The sequence below is a fragment of the Peromyscus maniculatus genome, chromosome 23 (assembly GCF_049852395.1).
Source record: "Peromyscus maniculatus bairdii isolate BWxNUB_F1_BW_parent chromosome 23, HU_Pman_BW_mat_3.1, whole genome shotgun sequence".
Lineage (NCBI taxonomy): Eukaryota > Metazoa > Chordata > Mammalia > Rodentia > Cricetidae > Peromyscus > Peromyscus maniculatus.
The window spans coordinates 21,172,600-21,197,975 of record NC_134874.1 but is presented as its reverse complement, the minus strand read 5'-3'; the positions used below and the strand labels follow the sequence as shown (position 1 = coordinate 21,197,975).

General features: G+C 42.2%; 1 protein-coding gene across 1 annotated transcript; it reads left to right on the top strand.

Moving 5' to 3' along the window:
• Positions 1-252: 252 nt before the first annotated feature.
• LOC102928767 (uncharacterized) lies at positions 253-11,232 on the top strand. The gene is made up of 4 exons (XM_016002737.3): positions 253-429; positions 1,118-1,244; positions 1,838-1,933; positions 5,876-11,232. The coding sequence occupies exons 1-4, from the start codon at positions 331-333 to the stop codon at positions 7,225-7,227; spliced, it is 1,674 nt and encodes a 557-aa protein (XP_015858223.2). The 5' UTR covers positions 253-330; the 3' UTR covers positions 7,228-11,232.
• The last annotated feature ends 14,144 nt before the right edge of the window (positions 11,233-25,376 follow it).

Here is a 25,376-nt window from a genome sequence, read left to right as displayed (position 1 = left end):
GCAAGAGTTTAATCAGGCTAGGACCTTCTTTTTCTTTCCACTTCCTCTGAATGCTGATATTCATTATAAAATGCAAATATGTCCCGGGTGGCTGTCAGCCAACAAGGAGGTTTTTCCTTAGAGAAAGTGTAGCTGGAATCTGTCATTTTTGTTCTGACTCAGTCTTAGATTGGTAACACTCCTGTCACTCAGGGCTTAAGGGCCCGAATCCTGGTCCAATCAGGCTTGAGAGGAGCGCAGCTTGGCAGGCTTTGTGGGTGTCACCGCGTTGGCTGGTGCCTGTCTCCTCCCTGGAGTTCGGGGCTCGGGGCTGGGAGAGTCACCGTGAGGATGCTGGGACAGTCGGAACCCGGACACCCGGGGACCTTGGCACCGAGACCCCCCGGAAAGGGACCCCGCGGAAACGAGCCGTTCCGGAATCCCGACGTGGTGAGTGGGGCCCGGCCTCCGAGTTGCTATGGATGCGCTGCAGCTGCACCAGTTCCCAGTCGATTCCTTTTGGGATGGCTCCCTCGGTCCCCTCAGCGAGGGGACAGAGCTGGCGGCCCGCTGCCCATCTGTGACCTTTGCACTCCGGCTATGCGGTGATGGCGGGATCTTGGGGACGACCCGACTCCCGGTGTGTGAGTCCTTCAGGAGAGGAGCTCTGGGCTGGGGTCCCCGCCCCGCCCCGTCCTGAGCATCCGAATTCCTGGGCATCATCCATGCAGGACTCTGTCCACGCAGCTTGAAAAAAAATTTTTTTGTATATACATATGTATATTATATGGGTGTGAGGATATGTGATGTAAGTGCAGGTGCCCTAAGGCAACAAGAGGGCATCAGATTCCCCTGGACCTGGACTTGGAGATGGTTGTGAGCCTCCTGATATTTGGGCTGGGAACTGAACTGGGGTTCTCTTGGGGTAGTAAGTTCTTAAGATTCCTTTCCCACCTGCAACTGTCTGGCATCCATTTCAAACAGATCCGTGTTTTATATTTTTCGTAAATTACTAGTTGGCATATATATATGTGTACACACACACACACACACACACACACACACACACACACACACATTTAAGATACCCGGTGTTCGAGATCACACAGTCATTGTACTGTCCATTTTTCTGTTTCAGGAGCGGTTGACATTCGAGGATGTATCCATTGATTTCTCCCCGGGGGAGCGGGAATGCCTAGATCCCGCCCGCTGGAATCTGTATAGGGATGTGATGTTGGAGAATTACAGGAACCTTGTGTTTCTGGGTGAGGATCTCTCCCCTACTGAATTCTTAACTGCCTTCCTTTGTAGAATATCTCTCAGGAGCTTCCACTTCTCACGAAGAGAGAGATCCTTCTAATTCTATTTCCTTTTTTTTTTTTTTTTTTTTTTTTTTTTTTTTTTTTTGGTTTTTCGAGACAGGGTTTCTCTTGCGTAGCTTTGCGCCTCTCCTGGAACTCACTTGGTAGACCAGGCTGGCCTTGAACTCACAGAGATCCTCCTGCCTCTGCCTCCCGAGTGCTGGGATTAAAGGCGTGGGCCACCATCGCCCGGCCTATTTCCTTTTTAAAATCTCCTTTCTTGAGGGAGGATGCTTCTTTCACTTTAGAATGGTGGTAATTTGAGCAGTTTGATGGCATGAAGTATCATGGACTGTATCTTAAAGTCCAAACATTCCCTTTTATTTACTCCAAACTGAAAAATTCTTCATGTATGTTCTACAGTGTCTGGCAGGAAACAATTGGTGGAATAACTTCCTAGAGTCTCCTATTGTGTGCAATCCTCCCCCGCCCCAACCCAGCGCAGTGTGGGCTGGGAAAATCCCAAGCAAGCATCATTTCTGTCTTTCAATGAACAGGTCTTGCTGTGTGTAAACCTGACCTGGTCACATTTCTGGAGCAGAGAAAGGAGCCTTGGAATGTGGAGAGACAAGAGTCAGTAACCATATGTCCAGGTAGGTTGGCATGAAAGAATCTGAGGACACAGGTGAGCAGTCCAAAGATCCAGGAGTTAAACCGGCTTTGAGATAGAGAGTGGGAACTCTGAATTAGTGGAAATGATTTTGCAAAGGACTCCATTTGCTTCTTTTGCTAACAGAAAGACAGCTGCCCTGTGTCTATCACACTGCTCAGTGTTCCGAGTCTCTTTCTCTAGTGACCTCATAGCACATTAATGGTGACAGCAAAGTCCTTCCTTTGAAAGTGCATAAGCATCCCCCAACTTTCTTTCTTTCTTTCTTTCTTTCTTTCTTTCTTTCTTTCTTTCTTTCTTTCTTTCTTTCTTTCTTTCTTTCTTTCTTTCCTTCCTTCCTTCCTTCCTTCCTTCCTTCCTTCCTTCCTTCCTTCCTTCTTTTTTTTTGTGGGCCTCAGAAAATCGTGCTCCTTTCTAAAGAAGTTTTTCAGGGCTGGAGAGATGGCTCAGAAGTTTCTGACACTTGCTGTCCCTTCCAGATGATCCGAGTTTGATTCCCAACACCCATATGAGGCAGCTCACAACCGCCTCCCCAGGGGATCGGACTCCCTCTTCTGGCCTCCATGAGCACACTCACACATGCGACATACATTCACACAGACGTACACATACATGTCAATTAAAAAGTTTTTTTTTAATGTCATTCCTATATTTAGTCATTACAATTGCTTTACCAGAGCTTTGTATACGTGATTTTAGTGCTTTTTTGTTTGTTTGTTTGTGGGTGTGAAGTTTTTTTTAAACCCTGAATTTCAGTCTTTAGAACACAATTCTTTATGAGCATATTGTAAAGATTGAAAATTGTACATTTTTCATAGTACATTGTTGTTTACTAAGAATTTTATGAGGTAGTTTTTTTTTCTTGTTTTTTAATTCCGTGGCCTGGGTTCTATTTTATTTTAGAATAGGTTCTTTCACACTAGCTGATAATAATTTTAGTTTTTAAGTTGTTTATTATCATTGGCTGGCAGTTTTTAATATTGTATGCATTAGGACAACATAAGTTGCTGGGCGGTGGTGGCGCACGCCTTTAATCCCAGCACTCGGGAGGCAGAGGATCTTTGTGAGTTTGAGACCAGCCTGGTCTACAGAGCGAGATCCAGGACAGGCACCAAAACTACACAGAGAAACTCTGTCTCGAAAAACAAAACAAAACAAAACAAAACACAACGTAAGTTAACAATAAATGAAATTCAAAAGTCTATTCTTGCAACAGTTCCAAAAAGGTTGCATATACTTTTATTTCCTTCTATAAATATTCTCTGTGTGTGAGAATGTGAGTGTGAGTGTGTGTGTGTGTATGTATGTATGTATGTGTCTGAGTCAGAAAGAGAGAGAGAGAGAGAGAGAGAGAGAGAGTGACTTTGCTAAGGATATAGCTCTATTTGATTACACTTGCTTAATATTAGCAAGTACTACAGGAAATGAAATAAATAAGTGGATGAAAAATGGAACTATCATTTAATCTGACTATCTTACTACAGGATTTATAAACAAAGAACATTAAATGACACACTAAAGAGAAATCTTCACTGCCATGTTTAGGGTGACATTGTCAAAGTCATGATACAGATCAAATCAAAGTTTCCCTTCAGTGGGTGGAAGCACATATAGCCATCAAAAGACAAAATGTTGTCATTTGGTGCAATGTGAGAAAACATTCAGAGGGTTGTTTTTTTTTTAAATTGGATTTTGCCAGACAGCATCTCTCTGGGTAGTCCTGACTGTCCTGGAACTCGCTCTGTAGACAAGGCTGGCCTCGAACTCACAGAGATCCGCCTGTCTCTGCCTCCCAAGTGCTGGGATTAAAGGTGTGCACCACCGCCCGGCTCCTTTAGCTTTTGTGTCGTCTTTGCTGAGATGTGATCTGAAATATCTAGCGTCTTCTATATGGTGTGGTGGAGCAAACAGAAACCAGTTCCCAGGTAGCCCCAAAGACTATCAGAACTATGACAATGTGTTCTTTTTTCTTCTTTCCCAAGAAGTAAGAATGATGTTGGAAGATTTAAAATCTTTTAAATTATTTTTCTTATCATTATCTCAGAAAATTGTATTGGATTGGGGGAGGAGCTCAGATTATGATCTCTGGTTCTTCTTCTTCCTCTTCCTCCTCCTCCTTTCTTATAAATTTTGTTGCTTACTTGGGGTTTACTGAAATTCCAAATAGTTTTCGGAGTTTTGACAATGATCATTACAAGGACAATTATTTACAAGGTAATTGTCCCCTGGTTAGTCTTATATACCTGTGGGAAAAGAACAGGAGTGGGCTTCTGTTTACTATTTTCCTAGCTTGAGTGCAGGGTAACAACTATTCCTTCCAAAAGGTCATTAGGGGAAGGTATGGAGATTGTGACCTTGACAGTTTACATTAAGGAAAGAATGGGCATGTGTGGGTGAATATGAAGATCAGAGAGTTTGGTGTACTGGAAATAATAGTGTGATAAGTGTCCATAATAACCACTTCACTGCTAACAGAGCTTTACTGCATAGAGCAGTCCAGAAAATAACTCAGTTTATGGCAATTATTAAGGAACAATATGTTTATGTAAATAAATGTACGCTCTGAAGTACATTTTTCAAAGAATATTTGGGAATTGGTTAAAAGGAGCCTATTTCATGCTTTAATTAATATCTTTAGCAATTTTAAGTATAGTATTGCATTCAACATTTATTCAAACATTTCTATAGAAAAGAAATTTTGAAAACGATGAGTTGGGTGGCTGGAGTTTGGCTCAGTGGTTGAGAGCACTGGCTGCTCTTCCAGAGGACCTGAGTTCAATTCCCAGCAGCCACATGGTGGCTCATCAATGCTTGTACTTCCGGTTTCAGGGGCTTTGACACCTTCACATAGATGTACATGCAGGTAAAACATGGATGCACACGAACTAAAAAGAAATAAATCATTTTTAAAAACGAAGAGGGGGGGCTGGAGTGACGGTTCAGTGAAGGGCACTTGCTGCTCAAGTCTGAGTGGTGGACTCTGGACCTCAGTTGTCATGTAACGAGACGGGCATCTCCCTGTAAGCCTCTGTCATGGCGGCATTCAGAGGGGCAGAGATGGGAGGATCACTGGGGCTTGCTGGATGCCAGCTTAGACACAAGCTCCAGTGTGGGAGAGACTGTCTCAAAGCCAAAAGGCAGAGTGAAGAGAAGGACTCCCAGGTCTTTCTCCTGCCTTTCTGCACACACATAAGGGCATACATCTCTCTCTCTCTCTCTCTCTCTCTCTCTCTCTCTCTCTCTCTCTCTCTTTCACACACACACACACACACACACACACACACACACACACACACACACACACACAGATACTTCTAAACGTGATCCGATTTTTTGAAAGAGTCATTATTCTGCCACTAGCAAATGAGTTTTCCTTGTGCCAAAAGTACACACTGAATAACTACAGAAAGTCCCCCTTTAAAATAGGGCATCACTCTGTAGACTAGGCTGCTCCAGAGTTGTCTGTGTACTTCAGGCTAGCCTTGAACTCATGGCAATTCTTTTGCCTCAGCTTTTCAAGCGCCAGTATTATAGGTGTGGGCCACCACACTCAGTTCAACCCTTCATTTTTCCTAACTAAAATGCAAATAAGGACGTTGTGAAAGTTTTGTTCATGTGAAATGAAAATAGGAAAGTCATCCAGGAGTGTCCTATCCTAGGTAACTATAAAGATTTTGTTTTTTTCAAGACAGGGTTTCTCTGTGTAGCTTTGAAGCCTGTCCTGGAACTCACTCTGTAGCCCAGGCTGGCCTGGAACTCACAGAGATCCACCTGCCTCTGCCTCCCGAGTTCTGGGATTAAAGGCGTGCGCCACCACCGCCTGGCAGGATATTTATATTGATGAGGAAAACTTGTTAGTACAAGAATATTCACAACTGGAATCATGGTCCAAATCTCAGTAAACATCAGTGTGCTCTTTTTCCAGAGAACCTCTACAAATATAACCAGTCTGGGAAAGGCTTCACTCAACACTCAGAACTCGGTACCCACCCAAGTCTACATGTTCAAGAGAAGCCTCACAACTATCAAGAATGTGACAAAGCTTTTCCTGATAACACCACTTCTAATCAACAACAGAGGGCTCATAAAAGAGAGAAGTTCTACCAATGTCCAGAATGTGGCAAAGCCTTTAATAATAGTTCAAACCTCACTCGGCACCAGATCATTCACACGGGAGAGAAACCCTACACTTGTCCAGTATGTGGCAGAGCCTTCAATAATACTTCCACCCTCACTCGACACCAGATGATTCATGCTGAAGAGAAACCCTACAAATGTAATGTATGCGGCAAAGCCTTTCACTGCTCTGCATACTTTAACCAACACCAGATCATTCATACAGGAGAGAAACCCTACAAATGTCAGGAATGTGGCAAAGGTTTTTATTATCGTTCAACCCTTACTCGACACCAGATCATCCACACAGGAGAGAAACCCTACAAATGTCAGGAATGTGGCAAAGCCTTTAATAATAGGTCAACCCTTACTCGACACCAGATCATTCATAAAGAAGAGAAGCCCTACAAATGTACCGTGTGTGAGAAAACCTTCCACTGCTCTGCCTACTTCAACCGACACCAAAAGACACATTCGGAAGGGAGCACATACAGATGTCCAGAATGCGACAAAAGCTTTAGCTATATTTCACACCTTAACCGGCACCTGAGAATTCACTCTAGAGAGAAGCTGTACACGTGTCATGAGTGTGGCAAAGCTTTTAGCCGCTCTTCACACCTTAACCAACATCAGAGAATTCATATTGGAGAGAAACCCTATAGGTGTAAGGTATGTGGTCGTGCCTTCAGCTGCTCTTCACAGCTTAGTGTACACCGGGTAAGCCACGCTGTGGAGAAGCCCTACAAATGCACGGACTGTGGCAAAGGCTATCACTGCCCTGCCTACTTTAACCAGCACCAGAGAATGCATGCCGGAGATAGCCTCTACAGATGTCAGGAGTGTGGCAAGGTTTGGAGCTGCTCGTCACAGCTTATTCAGCACCAGAGGATTCATACCGGAGAGAAGCCCTATCGGTGCAGAGAATGCGACAAGGCCTTTACCTGTTCTTCACACCTCCATCGGCACCAGGCAACTCATACTCGGGATAAACCCTACCAGTGTACAGAGTGCAACAGAGCGTTTAAGGACAGCTCCACCCTTTGCCGACACCAGAGAATCCATACCGGAGAAAAGCCCTATAGATGCAAACAGTGCGGGAAAGCCTTTAACAATTGCTCAAATTTCACTCGCCACCAAAGGACTCACGTGAGGGAAACATGACAAAGATAAAGAATGGATGCAAATATTACCCATTTTCATTTACTAAATAGCCTCACACTGTTTCAAGCTGCACAAGACCCAGCTCTCAGGTCCTTCCAATAGAAACACCGAACTGCTTACTGTGAATTATTGATCTATTTTCTTCAGAGATCACACAGTGGATTTTTGAATGTTGTATAGATTGTATGTGAAGTTTGTTTTGGTAAACAGAGATTCTTAATGTTTTATCACTGGTATATATTGAATGACACCTCATTGTATGTGAAGTTTTAGTAAACAGAGATTCTTAATGTTTTATCACTGGTATATATTGAATGACATCTCATTGTATGTGAAGTTTGTTTTAGTAAACAGAGATTCTTAATGTTTTATCACTGGTATATATTGAATGACATCTCATTTTATCACAGTCATTGAACCACTGTGCTCAAGAATCCAGGTGGCAGATCCTACTTAATATAGTATTGAGAAATATTGAATGTCTCATAATCCATTTCCCCAGTGTCATCATTTATTAACAAATTTGGAGGAGCCCCCCCCTCCCCTTTTTTTGTTTTTTGAGACAGGGTTTCTCTGTAGCCTTGGCTGTCACTCAGTAGACCAGGCTGGTTTCGAACTCACAGAGATCTGCCTTCCTCTTCCTCCCAAGTGCTGGGATTAAAGGTGTGCACCACCACCGCCTGGCAAAATGTAATTTATTTTTATTTTATATTCATTGTTTTGCCTGCATGTATGTCTGTGTGAGGGTGTTAGAAGCCCTGGAACTGGAGTTACAGACAGGTGTGAGCTGCCATGTGGGTGCTAGGAATTGAACCCAGGTCCTCTTGAAGAGCAGTCAGTGCTCTTAACCACTGAGCCATCTCTCTAGCCATGAGACTTTTCTTATATGAATAACTTTTATTCATTCCTTTTAATAATTATCCAGAAATTATGAGGGTTATAGGATTATAATAATGTGTCGTAGTATTCTGAATCTTGAATTGTTATTTATAAAATTTTACCAGACCCTCCCCACCCCATATCACCTTCTTGGTCTCAAAGCACACATAAATATTTGCCATCCATTTATACAGACTCAGGTATCCAACTATTAAGATCTATCAGTAAATTTTAGGAGAATTGTAGGTGGATCTGTTTGAATAATGATTGTGAAGAGAATTATAGAATTCTACATAGAATTAACAAATTCTCAATTTTAAAGGAGTTGATAAATTATAGCTAACTAGAATCCTTACATATTATGAGGGCAGATTTTTTTACTTTGTTTTGACTGAACATATTTCTTCAAAATGACAAAGTTCTTGGTTTAGAATTTCCTGTTATTAACTAGTCTTGATTTACCTGTTACTCATGGAAGACATAATGTATGATTTGCCTCATGAAGTTTATGGCTTTGTTTTTATAACCCTTACCATATTTGAGAAGGCTTAATTAAATTTTATATTAGAAACTAATTCTAAGATGCTATACCATAGTGAACAACACATAGAGATGTTGTAGGATATTATTTTAACTAGCAAAGATGTGTTACATTTGTTTATGCTGTATTTGTTTAATTATGTAAAGATGTGTTGCTGTTGCACTTTGCCTGCCTAAGGCACCTGATTGCTCTAATAAAAAGCTGACCAGCCAGTAGCTAGGCAGGAGAGAGATGGGTGGGAGCTGGTGGGCAGAGAGAATAAGTAGGAGGAGAAATCTAGGCTTGAGAGATAAGAAGGGAGGAGAGAATAAGGTAGAAAGAGGAGACACTTAGGACCAGCCAGGCAGCAGCCGGCTTGCAGGCGGATTAGGCTATACAGAAAGAAAGGTTAAAAAGCACCAAAACAAAATGTACTGTTTGCGGCAGTGGTTATGCTTTTGTTCTCACAGGAAACAAAAGGCTGTGAACTCATTCTAGGTTGATAGAGATCAGGTTTGACTTGGGGAGAACTCCTGAAAATATGGGCTGCAGATATAAAAAATAATAAACTTAGAGAAAATATAAATCAGGTGATGTATATTTTACCTGCTCAAACATAAAACAAAAAATCATCTTTGGCTTACATCTGGCTTACATATAATGCACAGTCCATAACTTGTGTTAATGCAGATATGTATGTTATCTTTGTGTTATCTTTTGTGTTAATGCAGTCCATAACTTGTGTTAATGCAGATATGTATGTTATCTTTGAAAGTTTGTGTGTTTTCAGAGCAACAGGACCAGATGGCAATGAAAACAGGTGGCCCAGGTGATCTAGCCTCTCAGAGTGCCTCTGTTGTATTTCCTGAGGCTTCTGCATCCAGAACAGCTTCAAGGCTGCTGGCTGAGATGGTCCAGCCTCAGAGACTATTTTATCTAGGACTGCAGATAAGCCTTGTGCTTTCCCGCCACACAGAGACTGGACAAGAAATGTTTTAACTAGTTTTCCCAGGACTTGACCATTAACTCAATTTTCTCAGGTTCCCTAAAGATGCCTTCACCCACAGAAAACAGGAAGTAGTCTAGAGAACACAATGCCCACATTTCCAAGTGGTAGGGTGGGTGGTTTTTGGTCATTCTGTGGGTTATGGATGTTTGTCATTGTTTAAGGGGGGATAAAGGAATATAGGATAAAAAGACAACTATTAATCTCAAATATTTTCCTTGGTATGGACTTTGGTATATTGATACAAATTTAAAGTTATATTTGTTATACTGAATGTATGTTTCTACTCTAGATTGGGGTATTTCTGCTTACACAGCTCATTTAATAATGTAATGAGAGTTAGGGTGGTGCATGCCTTTAATCCTAGCATTTGGGAGGCAGAGCCAGGTGGATCTCTGAGTTTGAAGCCAGACTGGTCTACAGAGCAAGATCCAGGACAGGTACCAAAACTATACAGAGAAGCCCTGTCTCAAAAAGACCAAAAAAAAAAAAAAAAAAAAAAGGAATGAGGGTTATGAAGGTTAGTAGTTAGTCATCTATAACATTCAAACTTGTTATGTTAGGTATGTTTTCAAGATACTGCAGAGATATATTTTAGAGAGATAGATGGTCTTCAAACACTTCAAAGACCTATAGACTATGACATTAAGATGTTTAATAATCTGAGGCTCTTTATGACAGTGAGACACATCTGTTCCTGGCAGCACCAATTTACTTCAGAGAAGATGATGGGCATTAAAGAACCTCCATATGGAGTTTGTTTCCAATGTGGCAAAGCTGGCCATTTGGGCAAGAAACTGCTCTTGCCTTGACTGTACAAACTGAACAAGCAGGACACAAAAGAAAAAGACTGTTGACCTTTGCTAGGATAAGAGAGAAGAGTCCTTCAAATTTCCCACTTCATAAAAAAGCCTGCCAGACATTCTGCAGGACACACAGGAATGCTATTGTCAAATTTTGCCAAGACTAGGCGGGGCAGTCCTTCAAAATTCTGCCATATATTCTAGACTTGTAGGCCAAAGATGGATGCCCCAACATTGCAGAGGAACCTTGGGTGACTGTCCAGGCAGCCAGATGTCTGTCACTCCTGCAGTTTTGAAAGTGGCTTGCACTGCACTTTCTGTTTACTCTGGGGTCTTTGATGGAATTGAAGACTAGATAGTTATAGTTTTTGTTAGTTATGTTAGAAGGTAAATTAGGCACATAATTTTGGACTCACTAAGATAGGATTAATAATGGATTATTTTCTCTGAATTTGCCATATGCGAATGGACTGGATATTGTAAATGTAATTCTTACTTCATAACTGTTCTTATTGTATATAGACTTACTATGTTAAAGTTAAAACCTTTTTGTTTAGATAAAAGGGGAATTTTATGGAATATAATTTTAACTAGGCAAAGATGTGTTACATTTGTTTATGTTGTGGAATATTACTTAACCATGTAAAGGTGTGTTATTTTTTATGCTGCATTTGTTTAATTGTGTCAAGGTGTGTTACTTTTGTTTATGCTGCATTTGTTTAATGATGTAAAGATGTGTTGCTGTTGCACCTTGCCTGCCTAAGGCATCTGATTGGTCTAATAAAAAGATGACTAGCTGTTGCGGGCCGCAGGAATATATCATAAGAACTCAGCTGGTTATGGCAAAGTCACTACCTGGAGGGATCATGGAATTCCTCCAGAGGAAGCCAAATCCCAAGGAGTTTTTGGTGTTACTTGGTGTAGCGGTAACGCCCGCGTCACCGCTAACCGTTCACCACGTCTGAGCGAAGGGCTGCGGATTAAAAAATAGAGACAAGAGACAGCGAGTCATTCGTACGTTTGGATGTCGAATGCCGTTTATTGAAAGAGGGGAGAAACCTTAAATATGTACAGGCTTACAGCACAAATGGAGGAACCCCCGGAGGGCAGAAGTTCGCTGTCAATGGTCTACATTCCAGACTCAATGTTCGACCATCTAGCATCTAAGTAGTTAACGCCCAAAATGCAGGATACACAACAAGGAACTTCCCTCAAGCATTCAGAAGGGTGGATACCGGCAGGGAATCCGAATAGGGAGGAATTCTGATCAAGGTCAAGCAAGCAAGGCCGCAGCCACTCCCAGTCGGGGGTCAGGGCCCATGGCGCCCACAGTTCCCCCCTTTTTATTAAATGAGCTTCTGACTTAGGTTGCGTGGGACCAGCAGACCACCTTACCCGTCATAGAGACACTTGCCCAGGCCACACAAATGCTCTGTCTTAGGTTGGTGGCAGCGGCCCAAGCATTACCCGTCTCTGAATACTCATTATCATACAGACTCAACCATGTGAGCTGTAGAGTGACTGCCGCCAAAGATCTCAAAGTGGCACTGGGCTTGCAATCTGTGTGACACAGAAAAGACCAACAGAAGTCCGAACCCACCCATAGCCAGGAGGCTAAAGGCAATTGAACCACTCCCTTCTAAAACGAGCCTTGCTGTAAATAGGAGTCCTTGTAAGGTGGTATCCCATAAGCAAATGGAACTTGAGTTTTAATAATTTTTTACAACTTACAAAGCCAATTATAATGTATAAAAGTGGAATTAAATTTGTCATGCCCAATAAGAAGAAAGATTAACTAACTGTGGTAGCTACTTTTGCTGTCAGGGTCTCCATTGTGCTAGCTGTAGTAACCAATTAGGAAATAGCAATCCCAGAAACAATAGCAGCAGTGACCACCACTGCTAAAACAGCAACAACGGCAACAGCGATGTCAGAGTCTCTTCTGGAGCGTGTGAGCATCATCTGTGTCTAGCTGCCACGGTCCACTGGCATGGACACGGCTCCAGGAACACGAACCACCAAGGCCCATTTTTCTTGATCCCAGCACTACTTAGGCTGGCAGGTCTGCAAGAGAACAACTGAGAAACAAAGAAAACAGAAAACAAAAACAGCAAACAAGGAGTAGAACTAATGGCCTCAATAATGGCCACATTCAGGCTCACAAATTTTGAGGTATCTTCAAAAAGGCTAGATGAATTTCAGGAGGCAAATAAATGTTGCACAGAGCCATTCCTGAAAAGTAGGTACTACACCAGCTTGAGGGGGGTTGCAAAATGCGAAAAAGGCTTAGCTGGTATGTTACTGTTTATAACTGAAGTTTATTGACCTTCAGAGTTATCCTTAATCTCCAAGGTGTGGTACATTCTCAATGTTTTTTGAAAAAAGTTACCATACATTACCTTCTGAGGAATCCAACCATATGGCTACAGTTCCTAGGCTTAGAATAATGTTTGCCAAGGCTGGCCGTATTGGGCTCTCAATCCCCATCGGCATCAGAAGGGGAGAGTTTTTTACGAAGGCCCAATAGGTCTCTGCCATGTTGGGATTCAGCAGCAGCCACAGGGCGCACACAGGGTTCAGGAATCCAAAGAGGAACTTCATTGTCCTGTGGAAAGACACAAACAGATCCCCGGGCCCACACCAACACCGGATCGGGTCCCCTCCAAGTGCCAGTAGAAAGATCTTTCCATTGCACCAGAGGATGATTTGCAACAGGAGCCCTCCAGTGCTTATCTGCAGCAGATACTCCAGCAGAATCCACCGATAAAAAATTTAAAATATATAAAACAAGGGAAAGAATAGAATGTGGAGAGGAGAGATGAGCCCCTAACTCCCCCCTTTTTACTTTAGCAATAAGTTTTTAAGGTACTATGGCAGTGTTCTACTATATATAGCCTGTCCTTGAGGATGCAAAGGAATGGTGAAGAAACAATCCCTCAAGTCAACCACAATTAAATGCCAATGCTTAGGAATTGCCACAGGGGCAGGCAAGCCAGGCTGTGTTGCTCCCATGAGAAGCATGGTTTTATTTACAGCTCTAAGATCCTGTAATAGCCTCCATTTTCCTGATTTCTTTTTAATAACAAATATAGGTGAGTTCCAAGGTGAAGTGGAAGGAATGATATGTCCAGCATCTAACTGCTCCTTAACCAATGCATACGCAGCTTCCAATTTTTCCTTAGTAAGGGGTCACTGTTCCACCCATACAGGGTCATCACTCTTCCAAGTGATTTTTATCGGTTGTATTATTGAAGGCTGCTGTGCAGTGACCTCTATGGAAAAGACCCTAATCCTCTAGTATCCCCAGGACCCCTAGTGACACAGTTTTTGTCTGCCGCAGGTTGTGGGCCTCCTTGAAATATTTTTCCTAAGCCTCTGTCTGGGCAGTAGCCCTGACTCTTTAGCATCTGTTGTACAGGCTGTGTAGTAAGCACCGCTCTCATACCATTAAACACATCCTGTCCCCACAAGTTCACTGGAATGTCAGGTAGCACAAATGGTTGAAAAGTTCCTGAATGACCTTCCTCATCCTTCTAATTTAAAAGTAGCCTGCTCTGTAATGGCATCTGAGCTGTGCCAATACCTTTTGGTTAGAGGTAGAATTTTTAAGGTGCCAATTGGGATCTCAGGATTCTTGAGAAATTATAGATATATCCAGTACCAGAATCCAATAATCTTTCAATCTCAATCCCATATAATTTTATTTTTAATTTAGGCTGTTTATCATTGATAACTGTTTGTTAAAACACCTTTTTTCCTGTACTTTCAAAGCCTCCAGTTTTATATATCGGCACCATTTTGAATTTAAAATATGAAAGCAATAATAATTGAGCAATTTTATTACCAGCTTTTGTTTTTATGGTCCTTTTTACATATGTCAATTATAAAATCATTAAATACAATCTCTATAGGATTTGAAAAGGTAAACTTTAGGTAATACTCTTTAGTATTTTTATAAAATCTTAAAAAGATTCTTTTTTATAGATTTCAAGTAACACATTAGCACAAATAGCCAATTATTAACAATGTGGACCAAACAATTTACCTGTATTTTATTTACTGGAAAATTAATTTTGTAACCTCTTTATCAGTAAGAGATTATCATTTATGGGTTTATCTTAGCAACATTATTTAATAAGCTAACAACCCAAACCATTTCAGGTGTTATATTTTTTGTAGAATTAAACCGAGAATTTCTAGAAAGCAACTTAAATTGCAGAGCCAAATTTTCAGTAATGATCAACAGACAAGAGCATACCAAATATATATAGTTCAAAATTATGAATCTTGTTCCTTTAGTTTATCTACCATGAGAATCAAACATTCATCCAAACATTTATTAAGACAATCAAAAGAACAGAACATCCTTTATTCACACAGCATTGACTTAGCATTCAATGTCCTGACTGAAACCATTTTTCACCAGAAGTTAGGCCCGGTTTAAACTTTTAGTGCTAGTCCCTTTCCAGCCCCAGCTCGCTGGCTCTGCCCAGTGCTCAAGCGCTATTGCCAGTGCCTGTCTGGGCCGCACTCCATCACGGCCCTGCCTCCCACCGGCGTGTACCTGTCTGCCCGCTGCTTCGGGCCATCTTGTATGTGCTGCACACGCCTTTGTCCACCACAGCCACTGGGCGCGCCCCGCACACACAAACACATTTAAACTTCCTACTCCCATGAAGGGACTATCTAATAACGAGTTATTTCCACCATAAGGGAAAAACAGAAAAACATTTCCCACGAAGGGATCCTAAATATTGAATTATTCCCACTCTGAGGGAAAAATAAAAAACATTTGAGCCAAAATTAAGCAAACAGACAGCAAAACTTTAAGCTCTGGGCTCGCTTGCTGTTCAGCCAGCAGCAATGAGGCCTACCTGCCGATTCTTTGTAATTCAGATGCTGCCGCTCTGCACTGGCGGGAAGAAAGAGCTCAGAGTTTCAGCTATCCTGAAAACTCTACAGTTGGAAAAAGTCTTTACGTCCTCCATTACCACTGAGAAGAGGCTTCTCTCTTTCCTTTATCTTTCCTCTACAGGGCCCCAATCTTTAGGCCTAATTTCAAAAATTTTCCCCCTTTTTCCCGGGAAAATCCTTTTATCTTGATTAAAATTTTTTCTCCCTTTTCTTACGGGAAATTTCCTTTCCTTCCCTCTTCTCTATTGGGAAGATTTTCTTTTTCATTTAAAATCTTTAGCTGTCTTGCCCTTACTTAACTTTGGTGCCTTCCTGCTTCAACAGTCCAATTAACTGACTGTGAGCTAATTGCACCCATATCAATCCACTCTTACCTTAAAATGCCGGCCGGCCTTCCAAGAGTGTCCGTCAGCTGGTCCTTCTTTCCCAGACCTCGGTAGGAACCTCCATTTGTAGCGGTAACGCCCGCGTCACCGCTAACCGTTCACCACGTCTGAGCGAAGGGCTGCGGATTAAAAAATAGAGACAAGAGACAGCGAGTCATTCGTACGTTTGGATGTCGAATGCCGTTTATTGAAAGAGGGGAGAAACCTTAAATACGTACAGGCTTACAGCACAAATGGAGGAACCCCCGGAGGGCAGAAGTTCGCTGTCAATGGTCTACATTCCAGACTCAATGTTCGACCATCTAGCATCTAAGTAGTTAACGCCCAAAATGCAGGATACACAACAAGGAACTTCCCTCAAGCATTCAGAAGGGTGGATACCGGCAGGGAATCCGAATAGGGAGGAATTCTGATCAAGGTCAAGCAAGCAAGGCCGCAGCCACTCCCAGTCGGGGGTCAGGGCCCATGGCGCCCACAACTTGGCTTGTTATATATCAGCTGTATTCTGTTATGAAAATCATGTGTGCCTTCATAGCTTTCCCAATTGACTTTTCCCTAAGAAGGACTAACAGTGTAGACTGAGCACTCTCTGGACATACACATTCCAGGTAATTTGGAGAACAGCCTCAGAGAAAGGCTTTCTCTGGAATCAGATATCTCCCTTGGCCACTTTCAAGGACTACAGGATACACCACCCAGGTGGATGCCCAACTTCCAAGGACTAACAAGTGATAGCAGCCCACATACAAGTCTCTTGACTTACAGTAAATTCACAAGAGGACGCCGCCTAGGCCAGGTGGACACTAAGTAATAGTTTTACACAATTTAGCTTAGGCCCTTCTTTCTTACAGCCTTACTAACTTTATAGACCTCTAACTACTTACCTAACCACTTCTAGGAATATTTAGATAAACTTCTGTGCTAACAGCTATGCTCAGCCAGAACTCCCAGTTCAAACCTCCCTGTATCACCAGAGGCATCTGGCTGTACACAGGTTGCCTAGAGACTGAGCACACTTTCCCCCACCCTGCAGAAAAACGGCAGACAGCTTGGACAGATAGGAGCCACAGGAAAAAAGAAGACAGTTTTATTTTCTCCCATTGACCTAGCAACTTATAGATTTTTAACATCCTTTACCAAACACATTTAAGGTTATAGTTGTGCACGTAAGACCCCTCTTCTTAGATATTACCCATATTTAGCCTTTAGTTGATTCATTAGTCACTTCCCCTTTGGGTCACAAATGGTAATTAACAACTAGTGCCCTTCTTTGTAATTCTTATCAACCCTCCATTTGATCCTGATAGTGGACAATCACTGCCTGAGGAAGTTCAGGCTGAGTGTCCTGGGTGGAGGGGAGGATTGTGATTTTGGGGAGATATATAACTGTAAAGCAGAGGACAGGCCGAGGAAGAGAGAAGAGAATGGAAGAACGAGATGGGTAAGAACTTGAGAGGAACAAGCTGAGATGGGGAAGAACTAGATTGAAGAGCTAAAAGAGAGGACTAGAGGTGTTGTGCCCAGATCGTGACCCCCAGAGAGACCACCAAAGACGAGCATGCCGGAATGCAAAAGCAAGGTTTAATTCTGGATATCCAAAAGCAATACAAGCCTAGGCAGGGACTTCGTCCAATACATCCAACGCAGTGGAGGCTGGAGGAAGCTGTCTGCAAGCTCAGTTTTTAAAGGGAAAAGTCACAAGGTTACATCATTTAGGGGTGCTAGTACAGGTACAATTCTGATTGGCTCGCTTCTAGGGACTTCTAGAAATTACTTCTAAGGGAGTGGTTGCCCGCCACCATTTCTCATTGGCTGCCCTCAGGTGGGGGCATTTCTGTGATCAGTTACCCTGGAAACCAGGGAGAGGACATTCCATAGTCTGGCAGGCATTACCTCGTGACTATCTTGTGGCTCTGTACTTTTACACTTCCTGGTTTCTGGAATCTGAACTGACTGGTCTCAGTAACTTCTGGCCTGTTCCAGTAACTTATGGCCTGTAGCTAAAAGGAGCAGTCTTAGGCCTTTAGTTTTGGGGTGAGAGCATTTTGGTCTTATTTTGGTTCCACAGAGGAACGAGATGGAAGATGAGGAAGAGCCAGATGGGGAAGAACAAGATGAGGAAGAGCCAGATGAGAGAGAAGGAGACAGGAGAGGAGCTGATAGGGGAAAGAACTAGATAGATGAGAACCTAGAAGGGACAGAACTAGATGAAGGAATTAAGATAGAACCTAGAGGGGACAGTAGATAAATATAGAGAGAAATCAGGCAAGAAAGGAGCTAGACATGAGAACAGAACTGAAGCTGTGTATAAAGGATGTTATGCCAGAGGAATTAAAGCGAATGGACCAAAGAACTCTGCGTGCGTAGACTGATTTACCGACCTTAAAGATTCTCTGCTGGTTGATAGAGCCTTCCGCGGACCCTGGGAGGGGACTATGGAGGGGCTGGACCCCCATAGTCCTCGTTAACTAGCCAATAGCTAGGCAGAAGAGGGCTAGGCAGGGCTGGTGGGAAGAGAGAGAATAAGTAGCAGGATTTGAGAGTGAAATCTGGGTTTGAGAGTGAAGAAGAGAGAAGAGAATGAGGAAGAACGAGAGATGCCTGAAGCTATCCAGGCAGCCAGCAGACACAGAGTAGGACATACAGAAAGCGAGATTAAAAAACCTCAAGGTAAATGTAGATGAAGAGAAACAGGTTAATTAAAATTTAAGAGAAAAGGCTAGCCAGAAACAAGCATATGCTAAGGCTGAGCATTCATAACTAATAATATAATAATCAAAGTTTTTGTGTCATGATTTGGGGGCTGGTTGGTGGCACCACCACACCAGGCATCATTTTTTCCTTAACAATAAGGTAATAATTCTTCCTTTCCATTACATAAGTGACGTGAAATTTGCTGACCCAGTTTCCTCGGATGACACCTAGTGAGACATCCTTTACAGGGTTCTGACATCCATGTGAGGAAATCAAGCACAAGAACAGTAATCGAGTATAACAGATGCCCCAGAGGCAGTACACAATACTCACCCCTAGAATGAGTTTGTTGCTGGGAGTAGTGTTTTATACCCTAATCCCAGACTTCGGAAGCTGAGGTGGGCCAGCCTAGGCAGGCTCAAGTATGCCCTGCTCTTTAGAGTAGACAACCTCAAAAACAAAACAGAAAGTATGTTCGTTTTCAAGTAGCTGCTGAAAGTGAATGTATGCTAATGTGGAGTGAGTGTGCCTGTATAAGGCTTCAGTGTGGACACTCCAAAGTGTTTTTTTTTTGTTTTGTTTTTTGTTTTTTTTTTTTTTTTTTGTGTGTGTGTGGGCTGGAGAGATGGCTCAGTGGTTAAGAGCATGGCTGTTCTTCCAGAGGACTTGGATTCAATTCCCAGAACCCACATGGCAGCTCACAACTGTCTGTAACTCCAGTTCTTAGCGATCTAGCACCCTCATACAGACATACATACAGACAAGAACACCAATGCACATAAAAATCTTTTTTAGAAAATTCCAGCACTGCCTCCCAAGTGCTGGAATTAAAGGCATGCACCACCACTGCCTGGCTACGTATTTGCATTTTTATATTAGCCATTCCATTCACAGTAGGGTGTTATTTTATTGTGATTTCCTCATAATTGGTGTTGACCTTTTTCCTGTATATTTTTTTATATTAGGTCTTTATGCATTATTGTTTATGCATTGTGTGGTGTGCGTGTCTATGAAGTGTGTATGTATAGTGTATTTGTATGTGTATGTCTATGGTGTTTGTGTGGTGTGGGTAGTTATTTTTATTCACTTTGTCTCATAGACTCTTGTTTTCACCTTGAGCTACATATGCACAGTATAATTCTCTGTCACAGTTTGATGGTTTTCACTTTTCCTCTTCTGTTTCCATCTCATGTAGGAACTTTCTGTTCTGATGCACAGTTATGAATTCCTATGGTACAGTTGTATTTTGGGGTTCTGGGAGTTCTATGTTTAAAATACTTGTTATAGACCCATAATAATCGTTATATGTGAGGTATGGTTTGAAGTTTTAAAATGTATAAACCTTGTAATCAAATGTATAGTTACATATGCTTTGCCTAAACCTTTCTCATTTCTCATCCTAAGACTATTAAGAATGTCTTCAAGTTAATTTGTGAAGGTAGCATTACCTGTATCATGCTATCATTTAAGACAGAGGTTCTCAACCTCTGGGTTGTGACCCCTTTGGGGGCTGCATATCAGACATTTACATTACATTCATATCAGGTTGCATATCAGATTCATAACATTAGCAAAATTATATTTAGGTTGTAGCAGTGAAATAATTTATGGTTGGGGGTCACCACAACATAACGTATCGAAATTTCCTTTGGGGCCTGCCAGGAGGAGATTTCTCCTGGAGTCCTGGGGAAGATGCTACGACAAGGGTGTGTGTGTGTGTGTGTGTGTGTGTGTGTGTGTGTGTGTGTGTGTGTGTGTGTGATCTGAGGGAAAAGAATCTAAGTACATGGTGCTCTTATGTCCGTCCACTTTATTCCTCTAAGACAAAATTCTATCTACACAGCATCAGTTTTGTTCTCCCATTCAGCTCCTCTCTGTCCCCTTTCTTCCTCCTAGTCCTAAGCTCTTTTGCTCTCGACCTCATCTTTCTCCTCGGATCCTCCATTCATTTCATCCTTTTTCTCTCCTGCTCTCCTAATCTGACTCCATCCCCCTACAATCTGAAAGACTCTCCTCGCTGCTTTCTCCTTGGGCCAAGCAACTCTGCTCTGAATCCTGCCTCAAAGGCTTCCCTGCACCTGGTATGCAAAAACCCCTTTGTTCTGAGTCAAATGCTCTGGAATGACTCTCAGCCTGTGATAGGAAGGAGGGTCTGAGCTTCATTTGCACAAGAAACAAAGCTATGCATTTAGGGTCAGGCAGTGTCTCAGAAGGGTGTTTACCTTAATTCAGGAGACTGTTTGCTGTTATGGTCTAGGATGCTTGAGGAGTATTTCAGATAAATACACTGTTAAAAGTTCTTGGGGGAAGTTATGAGCACATATGAAATTGATAGCAGGAAACAGTTGATACATTAAAAGCTGAATAACACCATATACTTCCTGAGATCTGGCTTTTCTCCTCTGGAAAGAATTCCTTGCTTTTTTTCCAGGTATAGCTTTGTCACATACAGCTGGATTTCTACTTCGTATTTCTGCTGTGGCTGGTAACAATAAGGACCTGTGTTAAAGGTTGCAGCATTAGGAAGGTTGAGAACCACTCATGCCAGAGGACAGGAGAAAGTAATTTTCCTCTCTAAGTGGAACTATCAAGCCCTCTGACCATCAATCCCTTGTCTTCCATTCTTCACTGAGGAAACAGCTGTTCTACTTTCTATTTTGTGAACAATAATTTTTTAAAAATGTGTTGGGTAAGTTGTCATATCTTTAACCCTAGCACCCCAGCACACACACACACACACACACACACACACACACGCAGAGTTTATTTGTCAACATATGGTGTTCTCTCTATGTGTTATTCTTTGAGGCCATTCATGTTGCAAACCAAGGAATTTAAGTTTTAATGAATAGTATTCCATTTTGTTCATGTAACGTGTGTCCTTTCTGATTCATCTGTTGATGGATACTTTGTTTCCATGTCTTAGGTATTGTAAGTAGCACTGCAGTGTGTGGGAGTGCACACATCTATTCAACATGGTGCTTTCACTCCCTTTCAGAATATACCCAGGAATGTGCTTATTGGATCATCTGGTATTTTTGTTTGTTGAAGAATGTTTATACTATTTTCTGCAATGGCTGTCCTAATTTACATCTCCATCAACATTGTATAAATAATCCTTTTTCTTCACATTTCGTTTTGTTTTGTTTTGTTTTGAGACAGGGTTTCTCTGTGTAGCTTTGGAGCTTGTCCTGGAACTCACTCTGTAGCCCAGGCTGGCCTCGAACTCAGAGATCCACCTGCCTCTGCCTCCCGAGTGCTGGGATTAAAGGCATGCACCACCACCACCTGGCCATGTTTTTGCATTTTTATATTAGCCATTCCATTTGCAGTAGGGTGATATTTTATTGTGAGTAATACATAATTGGTGGTATTGACCATTTTTCATGTATATTTTTTATATTAGTTCTTTATGCATTTGTGTTTATGCATTGTGTGTGTCTACGAAGTGTGTGTATAAATAGTGTGTTTGGTGTGTGTGTGTGTGTGTGTGTGTGTGTGTGTGTGTGTGTGTACTCCTGCATGTGTATGTGGACGCCAAAGGTTGAGTCTGTCTTCCTCTACTGGTCTCCAGCCAGTGCTTACCAATTGGCTAGATTAGTTGCAAAGTGAGTCCTCAGCAGCCAGCCTCCTTTGCCGCCTCTCAGCACTAGGTATAGTTAGAATGTGTCAGAGACACTACCTCATCCACAGTCATATTCCACAAGCCATTCAGCCTCATCCCAGAGTGTGGTCACTGCTGCAGGTCCACTGCAGAGCTTCCCACCTGCCAGTCTTCTCCACAAGCAGCAGCTTGCCCTGGCTCAAGCTGTAAGGGAAGCAAGACTGTACTCCATCTTGCCACACATGCTTCTAGAGCTGGCTCTCTTGTTCTGACAGGTGCAAAGCCAACACCATAGCTCTTTTTTTATTGACTACACTTGGAAAGGGCCCTGGGTTAAGTGAATAACCTCCACACCTAGTATACTTTTTTTTTCCCCAAAATAAGATGTGCAAAACATACTGAGGAGATAATGCCGACCTCTAAAACAACACCAAAAACAAAAACAACCTTAATTTTTTCCTCCAGTGCGGTCATATAATTTATGCTTTTGTGACCCATGGCCTAGGAAATAAGATCTTTTAGAGTGCACCAGTACCCTGTAATTTCTTCCTTATGAACTTTGGGAAACAGTCCTTTGAACTGAAATACTCAAGACATGTACACAGGGCTTCTTGGCCTTTGGCCTGCAATCTTTTGCACTGGTTGCATAGGGGACCGTGGGGGTTGTGGAAAAGTCTCACCTCGGTAAAAGATGTAAGGACCGAGAATAAGCTCAAGGACCAACACATTTGCCCAGGAGCTAGAGGTGTACCCTGAGTTCTATTCCAGAACCTATGTGAAAGTGTAAGCATAGAATCACCTGGAAGGTTGTCATCTGACCTACGCACACACATCTCGGCATGGACAGCCATGCACACACGTTGCACACTATTAATATGCTAATAAAAAAATAGAAATTAAAACTCAAACTTATAACGAATGTGAGGTGTTTCTTACAGTTCTAACCTGTGTTTCCTCGTGTGGCCTGACTTTGGCTTTTATCTTGAAATCCAACATGACCATCATGATCAAGACTGAGACATGAGGCTGTGACGATGACCCAGTGGGTAAAGGGCTTGTGTTTGCATGTATGAGGACCTGAGCTTAGACTCCCAGATCCCAGGTACAAAAGTGTTCTAGTTAGGTGTCTATCGATATCATAAAATTCTATGATCAGAAGCAAGTTGGGGAGGAAAGGGTTTATTTTATCTAAAAACTCCCAGCTGCTATTTTTCAATATAGACCTGCCTAAGAGTGATCACTAATAACCATTTAAAAGGGTCATTATTAGACATCTTGAAATCTCCACTAAAGAAATTAGTCCATTGCTTTTTTTTATTAACCTCAGCAAATTCTTAGGACCAGGGCAGAAAACAGCTACATCCTTTGCAAGAATGTAAGGTCAGTTGCTTCATTCTCCTGTGAAACCTTTTGATCCCAGCCTCTACAGTTCACATAGCCCTCATCACTAGTACCTTCCTGTCTCCTACTACGATGGTCCATTAATCTCTGCTTACAGTGTTCATCCACTTTTCTACTCCAAAATGTCAAAGTCCTCCATAAAACAACACGGTCAGTTTCTTCCCAGCGGCACCCCACTCCTGGTACCATTTACTGTCTGTTACTTTTCTATTGCCGTGGTAAAACACCATGACTGTGGTGGTTAGAATGAAATGTCTTCCGTAAGTCTCTGGCTTTTGAATATTTGGGTCTCTAGTTGGTGGCTGTTTTGGGAAAGATTTAAGAAATGTGCTCTTGTTTGAGGAAGGTGTCACTGGGGTGACAGGCTTTGAGGTTTCAAAAGGACTGGACCATTTCCCGGTGTGTTTCTGCTCCATGTCTGTGCACTGGGATGTGAGCTCTCAGCTGCTGCTCCAGCACCACGCCTGCTTGACTCCTGCCATGACCACCACCATGATTATGATGGATTTCTATCCTTCTGTAACTGTAAGCCCCAAATAAACTCTTCTATAAACTTAATAAAAAAAAGCAATGGACTAATTTCTTTGGTAGAGATTTCAAGACAATCTAATAATGACCCTTTTAAATGGTTATTAGTGATCACTCTTACTTGGTCATGATTTTTTTTTTATCACAGCAATAGAAAAGTAACTAAGACAATTAGTGTCCTATTTAGCTTAAGCTGTCAACTTGACACAATTCAGAGTCAGTTTGGAAGTGCGAACCTCAATTAAATAATAGCTTTTTTTTTTTTAAGATTATTTATTTATTATGTATATAGTGTTCTGCCTGCTTGTATCCCTGCAGGCCAGACAAGGGCACCAGATCTCATTACAGGTGGTTGTGAACCACCATGTGGTTGCTGGGAACTGAACTCAGGACCTCTGGGAGAGCAGTCAGTGCTCTTAACCCCTGAGCCATCTCTCCAGCCCCAGGAATAGATTCTGCCAGACTGGCCTAATTGCTAATTGATGTAGGAGGACCCAGCCCACATCTGGTGGTGCCATTTGTAGGCAGATTGTGCCATTCCTAGGTAGGTGGGCCTAAGAACAGTAATTGAGCAAGCCCTGGGAAGCAAGGCAGTAATCATTTTCCTTTTGTAACAGGCCCCCCAGACCTTAACACGACTGACTCCATGATGGAAGTACCATTCAGGCCCTAAAACTGATCCATAGACAGCACCACTAGCCAAAACTAAAACAAAGACCTAATCCATGAAAGTCTATAGTTTTGGGAAAGTCTTTAAATGTACTAGCCTTGCTTTTTGGTTTATGCAGTTCTGCTTCTAGCTAACTAACTGATCTTGCATCTGAAGTATGTCAACCAGGATAGAGGATAGGTTTTTTTTTTTTTTTTTGTGCTTAAAAGCTCACCCTGAGAAAGGCTCAGGGTGAGACTGGGATCCTGAACTGAATACCCAGTGTAATCGCTAGCTGGCTAACAAAAACTTTCTACTGGCTTAAACCCATGTTCAAACCATCTTCTCTGGTGGGTACCCCACAACATTTCTGAAGGTTGTGCCAATGGGTCTAGTGATCTGTGGTATAAATTACTGGCATCCTATCCTCCTTGTACCTCTTTGAAAGCCATTCTTTATGTGACTCCACTTCTCTGTACATCATTTCTTAGAAATCAAGCCTTAATCTGCATCAGATCAAGAGGCTTTCATTTCCAGTCAGCTTGTCTTTCTCAGTGAAAGCTGATCTGTTTGACTTACAATTTGAAATGCCCCAAAGCCCACTGTGTTATTGCCATCCTCTTCCTCTTTCTTTTCTTCTCTCTCCTCCTCCTCTTCCTCCTCCTCCCCCTCCTCTTCTTTTTTGGTTAATTTCACACAATACAGAGCTATCTGAGAAGAGGGAACCATAATTAAGAGAATACCTCCACAAGACTGTGGTACAGG